This window comes from Uloborus diversus, chromosome 5 (genome assembly GCF_026930045.1).
Source record: "Uloborus diversus isolate 005 chromosome 5, Udiv.v.3.1, whole genome shotgun sequence".
NCBI lineage: Eukaryota > Metazoa > Arthropoda > Arachnida > Araneae > Uloboridae > Uloborus > Uloborus diversus.
This window is the reverse complement of record NC_072735.1, coordinates 52607458-52626945: the sequence shown is the minus strand read 5'-3', so window position 1 is coordinate 52626945 and position 19488 is coordinate 52607458. Positions and strand designations below refer to the sequence as shown.

The following is a 19488-nucleotide window of genomic DNA, read 5'->3' as shown; positions in this document are numbered from 1 at the left end:
ACATTGCTTTTTATTCCCCCCCCCCTCCTCTCTCTCTCTCGAAAACTTTCTTTTTTTCGAATTTCTATGTCCTGTAGTTAATTACTACTTACGTGGTCTAAAAGTTTCAATTATCTCTAAATTTTTGACTATCCTTCCAGATTTTTATTTAAGCTGAACATCACCCGCAAAGAACGCAAATACATCGCAATATTTAAAAATTATACCAGAATACATTATTCAATCATTAAAGAAAATAAATTGTAGATAAAGTAAAAAAAAAGTGCTCAATAATAGTATAAAAAAAAGGGGGGGGGTGTACTGTTGAAACAAAAGATTAGATAAGATAAATGAATGCCTTTGGCTTTTGTCGGATGCCTTTTCATCCATAAGCTCATTACTTTTTGCATTGAAAAAAGGCGTTCCCTGTAACGCCGATACACGTGTCTGCAGTAATTTGCAATTTGTGCGTTTTGACGTTGTTATTTCTTACCTTACTAAAAGATTAAATGACTGAAAAACATATTTTCAGTAAATTCACAAAACTATTTTTGTCGTAAGAAATCTAAAGTTAGACATGATTCAAAGAACAATCCTTCAAAATAACCACTTTTAAGCATTGAAGGTTAACTCGATGCACTAGGGCAGCCAGAGATACCTTCTGGAGGGGGGCTTTTAATGAAAAATACCTTCTAAAGGTGATTTTTTGATAAAAAAATATGTTTTTTTTTCTTTTAATGAAAAATACCTTCTGAAGGATTTTTTTTTTTTGACCAAAAGAGTCTTTTCATATGTATAAACTACTGTATTAGAATTTGCATTTATGTTAAAACCAATGGTTCTGGGGGGTGTTTTCACTTCCATCCTCTCCCTCCCCCTTCGCTGCGCCCCTGACTTGGTGTGACGTGCATTCAAAGAGATCTAATCCCCAGGGCATGATTACCACACAGGCTGACTAGGCCTAAGCCTAGGGCCCCATGTTTCTAAGGGGCCCCACATTTTTTAAAGAATTATGCATAGCATTGCAACGATATGAAAAATACATATATTTTTTAAAAATAAAAAATTATGACTTATTTATTGGAAAAAAACTTCTTTAAAGTGGAATTTTTAATCATTTTTCCAGTAACGAATTTACTTGGTCACGATTATGAGGGGGCCCAAAGGGGATTCATAAATGCACATAAGGGATTTATACATAGTTGTGTGATTAGACAAAGAGACCTCCAAAAGTGCATTCATGCTTTAAAAATGTAAATCAAACACTGCATAGTCTTCAGGGGGCCTCCAAATTAATGTAGGCTTAGGTGGTTCCGAACTATCTAAGGTCTATCGAGTGACTCGCGATCCATCCATTGAGAAGAAATAAAATGGAGGGAGTGAAGACTTTCATTCGTGAAGCAAAGATCTCAACTCATGTGACAGATTTTAGAGCAAAGTATTGTTGAAGAAATGAGGTATCTTTCACTAGTTTTGTGCAAAACATGTCAATCATACGTCGTTGTTGAGTCACGTGACTCCGGGATCTTTGCCTCCGCTTTTGTTAAGCCAGTGATTGGACTTGCTCCCTCCATTTACTAATTCCTGCTCTAGGGTTCCATCAATCTCAAGACGAGGTCTTCAGCCAAGACCACGACAAAGTTAGAGCAGAAAGCAACCTCGATTGCTCAAAGAACAAAAGCTAAATGATATTAAATTATCCATTAAAAAATCTTTATTTAATGCTTTATTACCTTTATTACAAACATTTTGATTTAAATGAATAAATTTTTGAATCACTAGGAAAATGACTGCTGAAGTGGAATTACAAATGCTGCGTGTAGTCAAACACTGTATAGGAACTTGGGAACTGAACCACTTCCTGGTTATTTTCTACAACAAATTATCTTTTGAGACGGGGAGGGGAGGAAATATTTAATCTATAGGTAAAGTATTCGCATATGCCATATTTCATCATAAAATCTAGAAAGATAAAATAAATGATGAGGCGAAGTTATATTAGTCGCGTTATCTGAAATTAATAAAATTTCATCAACGAAACAAGATCCACATTTCATTGAAAAGCAACCGACCATTTTTGAACTCTGTTGGAGCATGAATGCCATTTCTCGTCGTCATGTTTGACCTTTGATCTTCCTCCAAATTTATTCCGTATCGTAACGAATCTCGAGTCAAGTATCTGGCAGCACGCCAGAGCCTCATCCCGCGAATGATGACTGCTAAATAAGAATTTAAATCAAACACCATCGCATTGCGAAGAAGATCGAGACCCACGAGAAGATGGCACTGTAGATTCCTTTTCACTTGAGATAATCCTTCTAGTGGTGGGCCCTCGCTTTCGAGATTGTGAGACATCCATTGGATATTGGATTACCATATCATGTACTGTTCCCGTTAAAGTTCTTAAACTATATTTCGATGGATTTTAGTTTTGTGTAACTGCTGAAAAAATTCTTTAGCAAGCAGACAACTTATCTTGCTGAGCTAAGGATTTATGATGCTGACCGATATTTTTCTGCAATTTGTTACCCTGAGTATGCAGGTAAAGGTTTCTCGTTATGCTTAAAACTTGAAGGGCTTTAAAAAAGATATTCAGCTAATTTCTAACTTCCACGACAAAAATCTAATTGAAGCAGCTAGAAGCAAAGGGATGCAAGTTTCAAAATTAAAAATTTGGAGACAACTAGTGCAAATGGTGATTGAAAGTCCCATCTGTTTTGGGGCAAAAGGTAGTACTAGAAGCTCTGGTAAGTGTTGCTATGCAACATGATTTAGAAAAACTCTTCACTGAAAACTTTCTCAGGATTTGAAATTTGCAATTGTTTTACTCGAAGCTGTTTCAAGTCCACTTACATCCCTTTGCTCTTCACTGCCCCATGAATGTAAAATTGCCTTGTTGACACCTTCCAATTTCGTTGAGAAACGACACGATTAAGAAGAAATTGTATGAAATCGTAAATATAGCTATATGAATCAGATGACTATTAATATTTTTACTTAAAACAGGGCATATAACAGTTTTAGACAAAAAAAGTTGCATACGTTTCTGTTTGTGCTTATTACAAAATGAAACAGAAATCTACGCTTGAAAAAAAAGAACTGATGATCTACTTTATATTATTTGGGTAGCCTGTTTTTCTGTCGCTACGCGAGATCTTTCTTACTCTTTGATAAAATTCCTTGTTTTACCCCTCATTTCAAAGCTTTTCGTGCCGGCTAATCATGAAAAATAAACCCATGGCCGAAAAGTTTTATTTTTTTCTGTCGAAAAAACCTGTTTAAAAGCACCTGCTTGAGTTATTCGGTTAAATTAATAAGTTTACTTTTCGTTGTGACCGACAAAGCTGAGTAGCACGATCGGTTGAGCTTTCGGCAGGTAACCAGCTGAACCATAGTTCGGGCCCTGCCCGGATGATGTGCCAGTATCGAAGAATTAGACCAATATCACTCATTACATATAATAATTACCATGCAGTAAACATGCAATAAATAACACACGTAAAGTAATAGAATTAATGAGACGGAAACGCTCCTTGCTGTTTCAAAACAGCCTGTAGATCTTATTCAGTTAAAGTGATTCTACTCTTTCTACATTAAAATCAGACAGCTACCCATTTTTAATTGTTCGCTCCCTTGTAAAAGTAAATAAAAATATTGTGTATTTGCAGTAAAAAAAAAGTTTAAGTTTTTCCTTTTCGTTTCAATTTTTTTTTTTTTTTTTTAGTTCATGCTTAAGTTTTTTGTATGAATTCATGGTTGAAGCTACATTAATTTTAAGTTTTTTTTTCTTATTACTTTCATTTAAAAAAAAACTAAACACAGTAGCTACCAATATATATATATACAAAATAAAAAGGAGCGATTAATTTGATAGAGTGACTGACCTCGACTGAATGTATCTTCAGGTTGAGTAAAGAACGAGAATTTGAATAGATGACTAATCGAGAGAGTAGGGATAAGCTCTTGGGATAAAATCAATGTTCGGGAGAAAGGTTACATTGACTTATAAAAGAGCAAATTAGTAAAATTCAGGATTTTAAAGAATTTGATTTTTAAGTTTAAAAATAATTTTAATCCTTTGATTAAAATTACTGATTTATATCACTAGAAATTGATAACGATTAATTTTGTAAAAAAAGTTCTGCAAGAGAGTAGTCACTGAAACTTCCGTCTATCAATTAAGATACTGTTAGAACCAAAGGACATTTACGCATTTATTAACATTTAGTCGTAATTGTGCTTTCATCGAATTCGAGCCAAAGCTTAAAATTAGTATCAAGCTACGAATAGACATTCTTTTTTTTTTATCTTAGTTTTTTGGTTACATGCCAGTTTCCGCCACTGATGTTTAAATTGCAAGCGATTGAACTGCGCAACACAATTCTATGTAAAAATTTCTAATGTTAGCTTTTGATGAAAAACTATTCAGTGTTTTCTTCAGGTGTATAGACATAATCTGCTTTTTGTGTGTGTGTGTGTGTGTGTACGGCAATATTTTAAAGGAAAAAAAAAAACCTTGCTTGTTTTCGATTTTCAGTCCCTTGATATACTAGTTAACCCACTTTTCGATCAAAATACAGTCATTTTATACGTAACTAAACCAGTATCGTCACTACCGAGGGTCGGAGGGGCGGTCCGCCCCGGGTGTCCCCCGTCTGGGGGTTGACACTCAAAGTTGAACAAAGTATAAATGCTTCAATTCAGAAAATTTCCCCCAATATTTTTAATTATTTACTATATCAAAAATAGTTGCATTACCTAGATGCACGACGAACCTCTTCTCCCCCAAACATTATCAAAGCTCATCTAAAATGCATTTTTAAGACTTCTAATTTGAAATATTTCCGTGGGAGAAACCCCTAGACAGTGATTATTATACTCATCACTAGAATCATATTGTCAATACTAGGACCAAGTGACTTCCTCTTAAAAGCTGAAACCCGTTATCTTTCCTTGTGTTTGAAATAATTGAGGCGCGATCAATTTCATACACTCCCGTACTTTTTTGACCTAGCGACGGCCCTGCATATAGACGTCTAGGGAAAAGTATTTAAAAAGTGTTCATAGGTTTTTTTTTTCTTTTGTGCATTAGCTAACTTAAAATTTCGTTCTAAAAGTATGTAGCTCTTTCTGAATATTGTATGAATTTCATGTAAATATAAAACACTGGTACCCCCCTTTTTTGCGATTGTTGGGGGGAAGGGGGTTACACCACAAATTACCGCCCCGGGTGTCATCCATGCTAGGTACGCCACTGACTAAACTTACTATTGTCTCTTTCTTTTCCAAAAATATGATTCACGTGAGCAAAAGAGCACACGCTTCTAGGGCCGGATACAGACCATTTAAGGGTTGGGGGGGGGGGGTCATGCAGAAAGATATAGTTTTGGGTACGAAAAAGTTCTTGAATTTTTTGGGTGTCAATAAAATGCGCCAAACCCGTCAGGAATCAGCTGGATAGTAGGGCATAAACTTAATTGATTAATTTCAGAAGCCGAATTTGCATTTATAAAGTAAAAAAAAATCGGTTAATTCTTGAAAAACACCTTCATAGTTTCCAAAGGGTTATCTTTTAGTTCAGTAAACAAAAACCTTCCGATTTTTGACTTTTCCTCCTTTTTTCCTCTATTGACTGATCGTGATGAATGTAAACAGAAGTAATTGATTGTTTGCACTTACGGAAGGGTTTTGTTAAACGGGTTCTATTTTTATCGCTTGTTTGAACGACTCGCACAAGAGCAGTGTTTTAGGAATATCCTTGGCAACAGAACTAACTCACTGGGATGTCGGCCAACATGCTACTACCTAAGATTCTCCTATCTGGAGATCTAATAAATAAGTCTTTGACAAAATTTGTTTTAATCCACGAGCGCACGTACTGCATTGTGAACTTGACCTTTTCAAAAGCTTTGCACTGTTGCCAATTTTTGAAGGAAAAAAAAAACCCTATCCATTGATTTCTTATATTTATTAAGAGTACTCATTAACTGTCTTCGTATATCGTGAATAATTTTTGACTTTCCTGGACAAAGAAAGATAGCTGATAATTTTATTTCATTGCTTCGATCATTTTCTGCATTCAAAATATGTAAAACTTCTGCCTGTGAAAAGAACCTTGATCGTTTTCCCGCCAGCTCCAAGAAAAAGTTCCTCTCTAAACTCATTTTTTACAAGTATTTTCATAACTAATTCTTATAGTGCTATCAAATACGGAAAACTAAGTGCTTCCATTTTGCTAAATAAAAGCTTTTTTCCCCTCATAATTGAATGCAAAATATTTCTGAGGTCATCGGTGACTCCATTGATGTTCATTGTTGTATGAAAATAAAGTCAAAAGTTAATTTGTTCTTCAGAATATTACATTAGACCGCTCACAACTAAGCAATATACTATATATATTAAATACGCTAGGAGATATCTCTTTCGAATTCTTATTATTTAAAACACATCTGTTTGTACGTTATGTGTTACGCATAAATATAGCGACCATGTTTGTAAAAATAAAGTTTAATGCATGCATCGCACTTCTGTATAAGCTTTTTAGAACACTTAATACTTTTATTTAATCGTAAGTGTTTGCATGAGTTGAATGAAAACATTTCTGAGCCATTCCACCGTCTCGTGCGGGACAATCAGAAGCTTAAATTCACCAACGTTTTGTCATATCTCTTAATATTTTGATTCAACAGGGAAGCACACTTTTTAATCTTTGCATTTGATACAAAGATACTCTTGACATAGTTATAAATAATTTAGTAAATATTTAAAATTTAATTTATTTGCATGCGTCACGTGAGCGACATCCAAAGTCAACCTCTTGTAACTTGCTGTATGAATTAGTTAATATTTTTGCTCTTAGCAAATGACAAAATAAATTCGTATTTCCTTAAAAAGTAATAATTTTAAAATGCAATTACGGAATCTTTTGCTTAAGGAATCACACATACATTTTAAATTTGTTAAGCAGTAAAATTTTGTTCATTATCCTTTTAAATTAATATTTTTAATGAAGTGTCACGTTCAGGACAAAAAATGCCGTTTTTCGTAGAATGATCCTTCTGCGTCTTTTTATTAGAATTGTATCTCACCATATTATCAATATACTCTAACGCTATGAATTACAGCGGCCTTTTTCAACAACAAGGCATCGCTTTTAGATATTATCAAATATTTTTCTATCACGAAAGAAAAAAAAGAAGAAATAAATTTTAATCCTAAGACCATTTCAAAAATGCAGCAAAAAAAACACGAAAGAATTTTGTTTTCCGGGCAAAGATCTCCTCTCGGAAACTTGTTGATCTTTTCGTTTAGCCTTAGTAATTCCAATCATCACAAAACGCTTTCTTATCAGCAAGATAAAAAGCCTCGGTCTTACGCTAAGAGAGAAGTCGGTTTCTTTCTTTTATTCAATGAAAACCCTCTATTATATGCTTTATATTAAATTAAACTTTATGAGCTTTGTTTTCATCCAACCACTTCAATGATATTTGGCTTGTTAGTTTACGTTCTTCGATTAAATTCTATTACAAATGAAGATTGATTTTGAAACTGCTGAAAGTACAGTCAAACTTGCTTATAAAGAGTGCGAAGAAACAGCGATATTTCGCCGTTATAACCGAGTGCTTGTAAAAAACGGGATAGTCAAAAAAATCATAAAATTATTCATGCTTGCTTTATTATTATTTTTTGCTATACAGTACCAAAGAAGCTGGTTATTTGATTAGAACTGTCTTATGGTTTCTTTCTTGTTATTGTTTTCGAGGAACGTGGGGTGCAAAGGACATCGTCATTTGCATCCGTGGTTTCAAAATAGTCTAAAGTTCTGCTGCAAGCCAAGTATATCAAGGGCTATTTCAAATTTTCAAATTCTTCACATTTGTCGTAACAATGGTCACTTTAATTTATATTCTGTATCTTGACTTTCAGCTACAATATCCTCGGAAGTATATCTCGGAAATGGAAACATTCTCTTTAACAAATATATAATTTTTAAATGCTGCTCTACTAAACGAAAAAAAAAAAGCTATGTCATCACTTGTACTCATTATCTACATCTTATCTCTAACTTTCGGTTGAATTCAAAATATGGAATTTTTTCCAAACATAGAAGAATCTTTTTTGAGGAGAAAATCAACAGACCGTTAATGAATTACAAAAATATTGCTCGCTTTAAGCGGGGTTTACTCGTTAAAAAGGAGTTTCGTTCCCATTGACTTAACATTGTACAAAGCAAATCCTTCTGATTACCTCGCTAAATCCGAGTTTTCGTCAAAACAGGGCTCGCTATAAGCGATTTTGACTGCACATCAGTGAAATACGTTTTACACGAAAAAGCTTAATATGGAAAATCGACGAAATGCTGTAGCGGTCTGGATAGTATATTGTGCAATTCAAAGCGAATCTTTTTGCACGAAGTTCTTTTTACGCGAAAAAATATTTCTGTTCATTCAGTTAGCGTTTTTCACTGTATATTTGTTTACAGCGATATATTGAACGGTGGTATATGATGTATACTTTTTGGTTTGTTTGAGAAAGTAGTTTTCCCTCTAAGTAGTGTCCCTTTCCTAATTGTGGAATTTTTGATTTTTTTTTACTTTTGAAACCTTTCTTAAATGAAAAGCGTAATTTTTGACGGTGGATTTTTTTGAACCAATTATGGAATTTTTCCTAAAAAAGCCCTAAGTACTAAATTTTAAATAGAAGCTCTTTTTGATCGGATAACGGAATATTTGAACCAAATAGAGTTTTTGAAACGGAACCTTTTTTTTTTTATTGCGAAGCGGAGTTTTTGAACCAATTACGGACATTTTGAAACGCCACAGAATTTTATATTGTTTTAGTGATTTTCCACATGTAAGATTTGATGGCATATATTTTTCAAATCTCATTGAAAATCTTTAGTGACATTTATTATGCATTTATTTAAAATCTAGAACCCATCGGCTTCCAAATTCAACGCTGCGTTTCCTTCCTGCTCAAAGAGTTACTCGGTGTTCCAGAACATTATAAGTTAGTGACGAATGTCAAAAATGGATTCATCTGAAACCTACGAGAAAAGAAAGTTTGAGGAACGACAAATGAAAAAAAAAAAAAAAGCGCTGTGATTAAATTAATTTATTAGCTTTCTTGTTTTTACTCTTTGGCAGACTTGCATAATACAGACCTTGAACTTTTTTCTCGTGGGAAATATTTCGCTCATTATGGTATCTCGTGAAATTAGTCACTAAATGCTGTGCTTGTGACCTTATAAAGATATTAAGTTTTCTCTGGTTGTTATTTTTGAGAGAGTGAGTTTTATTACATTTTAGTAATTCCTAATATTGTAAAAATAAAAGTAAAATTGAAAAGTTGAAACTGTTAAATTCAGAGTAAAGTACTCACAGTAAGCTCTCTCTCTCTCTCCCACAGAGCTCTCTCTGTCTCCCACAGAGCTCTCTCTCTCTCTCTCTCTCTCTCTCTCTCTCTCTCTCTCTCTCTCTCTCTCTCTCTCTCTCTCTCTCTCTCTCAGCGCGCTCTCTCTCTCTCTCTCTCATCGCTCTCTCTCTCTCTCTTTCTCTTTCTCATCGCTCTCTCTCTCTTTCTCTTTCTCATCGCTCTCTCTCTCTCTCTCTCTTTGTCTGTGTCCGTCCCTGGATTTGAAAGACGTAAAATCGGGGTTTCACTGTATTGAGCCTTGGTTATAATGTTTCAATAATTCTAAACATTTCTTACTTCACTACGACATCAATTCCGAAGCATTTTTAAGTATAATTTATATTAAGAATCAAGTTCTATTTTAGATGAAGATTTCCTCCAATTGACTCGTCTGGGTTACTTTGTTTAATTACTTTCTGAAGTTAAATTCTCCTGACTAGTTAATGAAATGTCATTTGACAGTGCCAATGTATAATCAAGTGGATTAAATAAATAAAAATAACTTTCACTGTAGCCATGGAAACAACAAAGTCATTATCAAAGGTTGAAATAAATGCTTGCAGACACTTCAATTATAATCTGATTAAATTTCTTTATTTTCAAGAGCACATCAGTGACACCTTTTCGGTTGAAAAAAAATAGCGTCGGACTTAAAATAAAAGTCTACCATTCAGCAATAAAGACAAATCTTCAGAACACCTTCTATTGAGAAAGTTTTTTAATTAAAAAGCTGAAATTTTTATTTTCGAACTTCTCTTCAATTAGATGCACTATGAAAGCTGAAGTAAAACTTTATTACGCAAGTGAATTTTCATTAACTAATAATCGCGCAATTTATCGCTTGCCTTTTAACGGTTCAAAAATAGCATCAGTGTCTCAAAGAGGACGACGAACTATTCCAAATTAGTTTCGTTGACTTTTGGACACAAATAAAATTTATTTCGTAGATTTTTCTCATGAGGGATTTCTTAATGGTCTTTGTTGTTGTATTTGAAGTTGTAGTGGTTGCTTTGAGAATTATTGCTAAAAAAAAACATCAACATCTCACAGCTTGATATAAAATTATGAAAAAACAGTTCAATTTTAAAAGTGAAATTGATTTTTTCCCGCAGTGCATGAAAATTTAACTATCAATTTTAAAATTAAAGAAATATTTTTTTTAAAAGCCCTTTTTTTAAATTTTTTGCAGAATATTTTTTTTTTGTTTAAATTGAAATACCATTTTTAAGGAAGATATTAGAGATTTTCTGTTTTACACGTACATATTTTTTAATTAACAAAACATTTTTAGCTCTATAAATGTGAAAAATTTTCAACTTCTAAATTCACTTGAATTATTGGCATTATACCGTGGCAATAATTTTGTGAAATATATATTATCTATAACATTCTGAACTCTCTTAACTAAAGAAGCTCGAACAATGAATTAAATCTTTGGGAGGGCGGAAATTCTCAAATTGCCGAATGGAACTCCAGATTTTGCCAAATTATGATAATTGTGCCGAATAGAACTCAAAGTTCCACCGCATTATGATAGTTTTGCCGAATAGAACCCCAAATGTTACCGAATGATGATAATTGCGCCGAATAGAACTCAAAATTTCGCCGAATGATGATAATTGTGCCGAATAGAACTCCAAATTTCACCGCATGATGATCATTGTGCCGAATAGAGCTCAAAATTTTACCGAATGATGATAATTTCGCCGAATGATGATAATTGCGCCAAATAGAGCTCAAAATTTCTCTGAATGATGATAATTTTGCCGAATTAGAACTCCAAACTTTGTCGAATGATGATAATTTTGTCCAATGATGATAACTTTTTCGAATGGTCTGATAAAATTTGCCAAATAAGGAAATTTTTGGAAGGTCACAGTGACCTTCCATCGGTGCTCCTTTCGGTTATTCCAGAGGTGCCCACAAGGGGGGGGACTTCTAAATTTATTTATTTAAATGTATTTACTGATTTATTTTTAATTTGAATTATTTATTTCATTTATTCTGTTTATGTTTTATTTTATTTATTTATTTAGTTTGTGTGTGAATGTCATTGGCGTAGCACAGAACTTTTCAATAATAATAATAATAATAATAACTAAAAATAAATAAATAAAAATTATTTTTTTAAAAGTAAATAAAAAAACGGAAACTAAAAATAAAAAGAAAATATTTTTAAAAAAGTAAATAAATCTTAAAAAAAAAAAAGCTAAGAAAAGGAAAAAGAGGTTTTTTTTGGGGGGGGGGATATGGGCACCTCTGAGTTGTTCATAAGAACCAATCTTACCCTCTTTCGTTTTATTCGCGTTTCTTTTGTTTACGAACGTTAACTGACGGAAATCTTCTGGCCGTAGTATTTCCGAGTGAGCTTCAATTGCTACCTCCCCCGCGTCGAAAATAGAATAGATCGATACTGCGGAGGGTTGTTCTCAAGTGAAAGTAGTGTCGTCTTCGTTGTTTTTTTTTTTTTTTTGGATTCAGCTTTTACTTCCAGATATGAGTCTAGAATATAATGAAGCCAGTTAAAAGAGCCCTTAAAATGGAGAGAAGTTTTGTTGTTCCTTGTTAGTTGCTTTTCGGTGTACGTAAATTGGAGGCTTTTTCGAGAATAGTTTTGTTTGAGAATAGTTTAATATTGCGATATTTAGTCTGTTTCAAGTATTTTTAGGTTTTCGATTGTTATAAATGCAGGATCTTTATATATACTCATAGGTGAAAAGAGGCTTTTCTGAACATCGCATTTCGTCTTTTTACAATTTTAACAGGCTATATGCAGCTTAAATATGACGTCTCTGGAATAAAGTCATTATTTTTATTCATAAATCCTGATACTGAATTTTATTTTGGAACCATTTTTAGTTGTCATCGGTATGTTGATGAAATCTTCAGAGTACGAAAGCAACTCTAAATATATTTCAGTTTACAAATCTATATTTATATCAGTTTTTCATGAGCTTTTCCAAACATCGTTTGTTCATCATTTCTCTTTTCAAGAAACTGAACTTTGTCATCTTCTTTAAGAGTTTACTAAATATATTTCGCTCTTTTTCTAAAATTTCAATCTAGTAATTGTCCCTTATAGCAATTAAATTTCGTCACCGTATGTTTTAAACAAATACAATCCCTCCTCCCCCCTTCTAGTTTTTTAAATTTTTCAGCAAGAGACATTTTTCAACCTTTTTTCTAGGAATTTTACAATTTCATCATTCTCTACGAGAATTAAACATTATCCAAACTTTTGCGGGGTTTAAACTTTTTCTATTTTCGTTTCTATGGATAAATTCCCCCACACCCGTCTTGATCTAGGAAGAAGAGCTTAATTATTCTCATTCCCTCTTCTAGAAATAATACTTAAGCATATTTTTAGCAGCTAAATTATCTATTATAATTGATTATCATATCTTAAAATCCCTTGTATTAAATCAGCCGACATCTACCCATGCTAAACGCTGTATTTTTAAAGAGCTATAGCATTGAAAAAAAAAAAACATTTCATATCTCTCTCTCTCTCTCTTTCTTTCTTTTTTTTTCGTTCTTTCTTTCTTTCAAGTACGCAAACATTTACCGGAAAACAGGAAGTAAAAATAATGTTCTTCAAATTGCCCGAAGGAAACAAGACCACATTAAGGCCCTGGGCACTTAAATTTGTGTGTGTGAGGGGGGGTTACCAAATCTGCTGCTTTAGTTAAAATTAAAGTCATTTAGTATGGCAATATATCAAGGTGCAAATATTAAATGTAAAAAAAAGTCTCCTCATTTTTTTTAAGTGATAGTGGGGCACGAAAAAGTGTTTGTGTCCTGTGTTCTCAAAAATCACGTTCGGGTTCTGCAGAGGATTGATCATAATGTTCACAACTTGAATCATAGGAAAAAGTGAATTTCTTTAAATAAAATGCGATACATGATTAGAACATTGAATGCTAATTTTGCAAGGAGACATCCCAAAAAGGTGTAAATAAAAAATAAATTTTTCAACGGAAATCAGTTAAAGAAAAATCATAAAAATAATCATTAGTGCTGTCACACGTAATATGTGTAAAGTTAGAATCAACAAATAGTATAAGTTTAAAAGAGAAAATCATATAAGTAATTTTTAGCGTTATCACAAACAGCATGTGTAAAATTAGAATCAACAAATAATATAAGTTCAAAAGAGAAAAATCATAAAGATAATTATTAGTGCTACCACAAATAGCACGCGTAAAGTTACAATCAACAAATAGTGAAAGTTCAAAAGAGAAAATCATAAAAGTAATAATAAGTCATAAAAGTTAATATTAGTAATTTTTATGACTTAGTTAAAACTAGAATCAATAAATATTATAAATTTATAACACATTTGCGAACTTACTAAAGTTAGTGCTAATTAAAGACATTTTGCCGTCATATGTAATATAAATACTTAATTACGTAAAAAGTAATTTTAAGAAACTATTTTAAGCTGTAACAATGGTTCAGGGTGATGGCAATGATCAGAGGCATTGAGATGTGCTTATAAATGCGGGGACAAATCTTTTTTTAGGAAGTTGAATACTATTTTAGACTATCTTGAGTGATAAGGGGAAGGGGGGGGGCTTCTGATGTTCTCTCGCGTAAATGTTTTGGAATTGTAGTTTTAAAATTCCGTTTTAGTAGTTTTTTCAACGTTTGAGGAATGAGGAGTTTCCAGGGTTGTCCCTGTGGTGTTTTTTTTTTTTTTTTTTAAATAAAGTCCAATTAATATCAATAATAAGAAGAAAACTAAGAAGTTTGGACTGTATTTGGTAATGAAAGGTTTCGGAAAGTACTGATATCTTAAAGACGCAAATTAAAGCGATCTTTAGTAAACTTAGAGCAAGGGGTTTGGGGTTCTCTCCCAGAAATTTTGCAAACTTTAAAACATTTTTAAACGTCTTTTAAAGCACTATTTTAGACTTCTCTTTAATTGACTTAGGAGGAACGAAAGGGTTCGGAAATTTTCCCAGTATTTTTTTTTTTTTTTTCACAGTTTTACGCTATTTGAGGAGATTTTCCTCCTGAGTTTTTTCCCCCTCAGAAATGGAGTCTTTATAATGTAAATTTAAGTCATCTTTGAATTTAAAAGAAGGGTGATGTGCACACAGGGAGTTTCTCCCCGAAAATTTTCAAAATTAAAGTTTTAAAACTGAAATTTTAAACAATATTTCGTGACGTTAATGTACGGGTTATCTTACCCAGAATGTTTTTAAATTGAAATCTTAACGTTGAGGTAATCTTTGATGATGAAAAAAGTGCGGGGGAAGTCGCCCCCCCCCCTAATCACCGCCATTGGCAATGATGACTGACTATCTGACACTCACAATGTAAAAAAAAGTACAACTATTTTTGTAATCAAGATCTTACTAAGTCTATCCTGAAATCAACAACAAAAATACGTCACTGAATGCGTTGTAGTTAAAAACATATCTTCTGATACAAATAAAAAATGAAACTCAAACAGCGAATCATAAATTTAAAAATAGCGTTTAGTTGAGCTTTTAATAAAAACTCCGTAATGTAGTCTAAAATCAATGTTCAGTTTACGTAGGGAACGAAATTCGCGTAATATGTTTTAAAGCTGAAAACATAACGTGTGGAACAAGATATAACAGAAGATCTGTACTGTTAAATAACAGAACAAAACTCGATGAAGAAGTTAAGAAAAATTTGTGTCTGTTAAAGAATAAATTATCTAACTATATAAATAACATTCTAATTATGTTTGAAGAATAAAATATTTACGTGTGTCATTTTTAGCTTTTTTTTTCAAATTATTATTTTTCTCCCATTTTATTAATTAATTTCCCTCCCTTTTTTATTTCATGGGAATTATATTTAATGCTCATCCAGATGTTATCAAATCTTTCTCAAAAATCCTGTTGTAAGTGATATAATCATATATCTGTACATAACAAAAACTAATCTCTTTAAACGAAGTTGAAAAAAATGCGTGTGACTTTTGAAAAATAATGTAATTATTAACAATGTCTCTCCTTACAACAAAAAAAAAAACTCTTAAAACTTTCCTATGATTTTGCAAAAACAAAATAAATTGATTATTTTTTAAGAAATGAAATGTTTCTAGGTTGAAGATAATATCTGAATGAATACTGAATGCAAGTTCTTTCTTAAACTGAAGAAAACTATAATTTTTTTTTTTATTTTCTTACTGTAAAATGGAGGTTTTATTCTTTCACTTAAAAAAAAAGTTACCATTACTTTAGATAATAAATAACATTGTATTGGAAATACTTTCTTTTTAATTAACTGCTATTCTGCCTAAGTATTTCTTGAAAGACTTTAATAGACGGAAGGGGAAATGTTGAGAGCGAATATCTAATTTCATGTCATCTATTAAGAAAGACAAGTTTCAGTCATTTAATATTGCTGTAAATAAGTTTTACTTCTAAAAAAAAAATTAACTTTTTTTCTTCTTCTTTCACAGCCTGTAACCAAAACGAAATCAGCAGATTCGGCTCCTACAAGTCGGGAAGATGGCGATGAGAAGCAAAAACGAAACAGAAAAACCCTGTAAGTATTAAAGACCATTAATTATGTTTTCATATCTGAGTGTTCGACGCATTTATTTTTCTCAACATTGCATTGGACGATCCAACCTCTTCCGTGGAGAGCAATGATGAATAATCTTACACTGTTTAAAACATACCTTTGATATATAATGAAATGAAAAAGGAAAGAAAAGCAGTTTCGTTCGTGTTGCGTCAAATATTCCTCCTGATGCAGTTTTTCCAAAGCAAATACGCTAATTGCGTTAGGAATTATACGTCATTCAGAAAATTTTCCCTAAGAGCTTAACATTCCTTTTGGTTATAAAAAAAAAACTATATTCAAAATTAAACAAAACTAAGTTCTGAAGACTAAGAGCTTACGTACTTTTTTTTTACTTATAGAAACTAAGCCCTGATTACTTGAATCGGTCTTATCTTTTACATTAGTTAGGTGGTTGGACTGATACACATTTTCCCCACCTCATCCCAAAAACGTACCTTCAATACTTTTAATTTAAAAATACGAGCTCCAAAGCCGTCTTTTATGGGACAAGCATTTATTTATTTATTTATTTATTTTCAATTTCAACTATAATGATGAAATAAACATTTAGATGATGAATGAAATTTTTGAACTTTTATAATGAAAGTAACATTTAGAAGATGATTCTCGTACCGGTTGAACTTCTTCCCCTATCGTTTTCGGCCAGTCATGAATGAAATCGCATCTGATATTGAATTTGTCAATTTGTCTTATGACCGAGTCAAAAGCGAAATTAATCCCAGGCATACGATAATAGAGTGAGGGATGAATGAATTCACTAAACTGAAACAATTTTTATTCTTACATTTCCTTAGTCGATAATTGTGTATTTTTTATCTGTACCCGAATTTAATTTTTTCCATCATTTGAAAAGGATGAAAATTTTCCTTTTGTTTTAAATATTTTTTTATTTAAACTTGCAACAAATTTGCTGATAAACTGAATATTCTCTATTGTGTTTTTTGAAATTTATATTATCGAAGCCAGGAGGAAACTTTATTGACTGATTAATTTTATTAATAAATTGCAAAAACTTTTTGTTAAAGATAATCAAACCAATACTCCCAACATCAATGAAATACGTCTAAATTCGCGTTTCCGAACTTCATTTTCAAAAAATTACCGGTGAAAAGTCGCTCAAAGGATCGATCGCCCCCATCGCTATTCCCTTGTATCCGTCCCTGTGCATACACGTTGTTGTATTTTACCTACTATATTGTCGCTTTGATATTTAGTCTCATTGCTATTCATACTATATTGCTGCTAATATAATGCACGCTTGGTTGCTGCTAATGTAGTATAGATCCATGTGCCTTAAAATTTTTGATTATTAAAAGTGGCATAATAACAAATTTTATGATAAAATATTTTTTTAGGGCTCAAGACATGAAAATGCGATTAAGTTTCCTTCGCAGGAGGCATACTGACAGCTCACTACAACCTTCAGTGCGACCTTCTCCAGAAGAAGCTCTCAAATGGGCGGAGTCTTTTCAGGAACTGACCAATAGTAAATGTAAGAATTTGCTTTTATGATACATTTTTTCCTGCTTGAAAAGGAATTTTTGATGTAATTTTCTAAAAGTTAAGAAGAAAAAAAAAAAAGATTTATATTAATGTGTCCCATGTTTTGGATATTATATATCAATCTTTGCCTTACACAGTCTCAGAAAAAAAGCTTCTCCACTCTTATTTAAAATAGTAAGAGACACATTAAATGTGTCAGTTTGTCAGGAATAAGGTACGATATAAAATTTTCTTAAGACGTTGTCACCATATTGAAATGAGAATCGAGTCAAAAGTTTTCAATTGGCAACCCCCTGTTTTTAACACGCATTTGAATATGCATTGAAACTTTAGCCTTGGCAATCGATGTTCATGTAATTTCGTTCAGCCATCATTTTGCATTTTAAGTGAGGCAAATCCATGTCGTAAAGTTAAGAACCTTTTTGTTTACAATGTCTAATCTACCATGGTTAAGGCAAGATCAGATCCAGCTTCTAGCTTTAGATAGCATGAAAATATGAGCACTAGCATGAAGAGAAATCATAAGTGTGATGTTAGAAAGCGGATAGGGAGTTTGGGTTTCCTTATCGCTAATTTCTCCAAATTAAATACTGAAAAATGCAGTTTTAGACTATCAATGGCCGCAGTAAAGGAGGAGGTCATGACCCCCATGACCAAATCACCCCCTGGATTCGTGTTTGGGTTACGGCTACGGTCGTTTTTGGGTTTTTTAATTGTTACTTTAAACCAAACACCAACCCAACAATAAAAACATCTTTTAAATTCTAAAAATATTCGTTTTATTTTTGTTACACATAAATGTAATTTTAATCTCATTTGTTCTTTTGTTTTAATCTCTATAAAGTAACAAAAACAAGGTTTACGAATAAACTAGTACACTTTTCCAAAAACAGTTTTACCATTTTGTAAATAATTTCGAATTATTTCTTTCAGATGGGCTAACGTTATTCCGTGCATTTCTATCAAGGGAGTTTAGTGAAGAAAATATAGAATTCTGGTTGGCCTGTGAAGATTACAAGCGCTCCAGGGCTAGCAAACTGTCCGCAAAAGCTCGCAAGATATACGACGACTTTGTAGCTGTACAAGCTCCTAAAGAGGTAATTAGAACGAACGAAAGTAAAATTAAATTTGCACTCTCGTATTCGGAGCTTAAATTTTGTGGAGCAATGCAATATTTTTCTTTTACGCGCGTAATTTATTGTATTGCATTTGGAAACAGCGATTTGGTTGTCTTACCTTGTGTTTGGTTGATATCTGTAACTTTTTCTAAAGTAACTTATGGCTTCCGAGTGTAAAAATGATCATAGTTTATCGCATGGTTCCCAAACTTTTCCCATGCGCAAAAGAAGCTTGCGTATTTTTCCCCTTTGAAGTATAAGAATTTTCTCACGGCACCCCCAGACTATCTTCGTTACACATGGTCCTGCCTTTACATATTATTGATACCATGGACACTAGGGTAGATCAAAAAAATCGGTTTTTTTATTCCGGAATCGCATTACCTCTCAAAGGTTGTAGTTTTTAGTATCCTCCATTGAGGATAAATAAAAAATAAAAAAAATTCTAAGTTAACATCTTCAGTTCGCGCATGAGGCTGAAAGTTTGAAAAAATATGCTAAAAATTGAATTTTCAAGAAATAATAAACTTAGTTTTTTTTATATTTTATAAGACAACAGCCTTAAATTGTCAGTATATAACGCAGTTTGATCCTAAAAAAAATTTTTATAGCTCTTACATAAGATCTTTCGTTTGCGCATACGCCTTAAATTGGGCTAAAAACTCCTGAAATTTGAAGCCCAATCTAAGGCGTATGGGCGAATTAAAGATCTTATGTAAAAGCTATAAAGTATTTTTAGGTTCAAACTATGCTATATACTGACAATTTATGACTGTTGCTGTTGCAATATGCAAAAATACAAAAAAAAAAAAACTAATTTTATTATTTTCTGAAAATTGAATTTTTTAACATTTTTTCAAACTTTCAGCCTTATGCGCGAACTGAAGATGTCAACTTAGATCCC

The 19488-nt window shown here is 32.4% G+C and overlaps 1 protein-coding gene across 2 annotated transcripts in view; it reads left to right on the top strand.

The window, feature by feature from the left end:
• The window catches only part of LOC129222273 (regulator of G-protein signaling 2-like), a 39063-nt gene that overhangs the window by 17924 nt on the left and 1651 nt on the right, over positions 1-19488 (top strand). Inside the window, exons 1-4 of one of the 2 annotated variants that reach the window (XM_054856754.1) lie at positions 2504-2521; positions 15836-15921; positions 17319-17455; positions 18400-18563. In XM_054856754.1, the coding sequence (XP_054712729.1) occupies positions 2516-2521; positions 15836-15921; positions 17319-17455; positions 18400-18563 (393 nt within the window). In that variant the 5' untranslated portion in view covers positions 2504-2515. Of the gene's footprint in view, positions 1-2503; positions 2522-15835; positions 15922-17318; positions 17456-18399; positions 18564-19488 lie in introns of those variants that run through there. The other variant, XM_054856753.1, reaches the window with a different exon arrangement.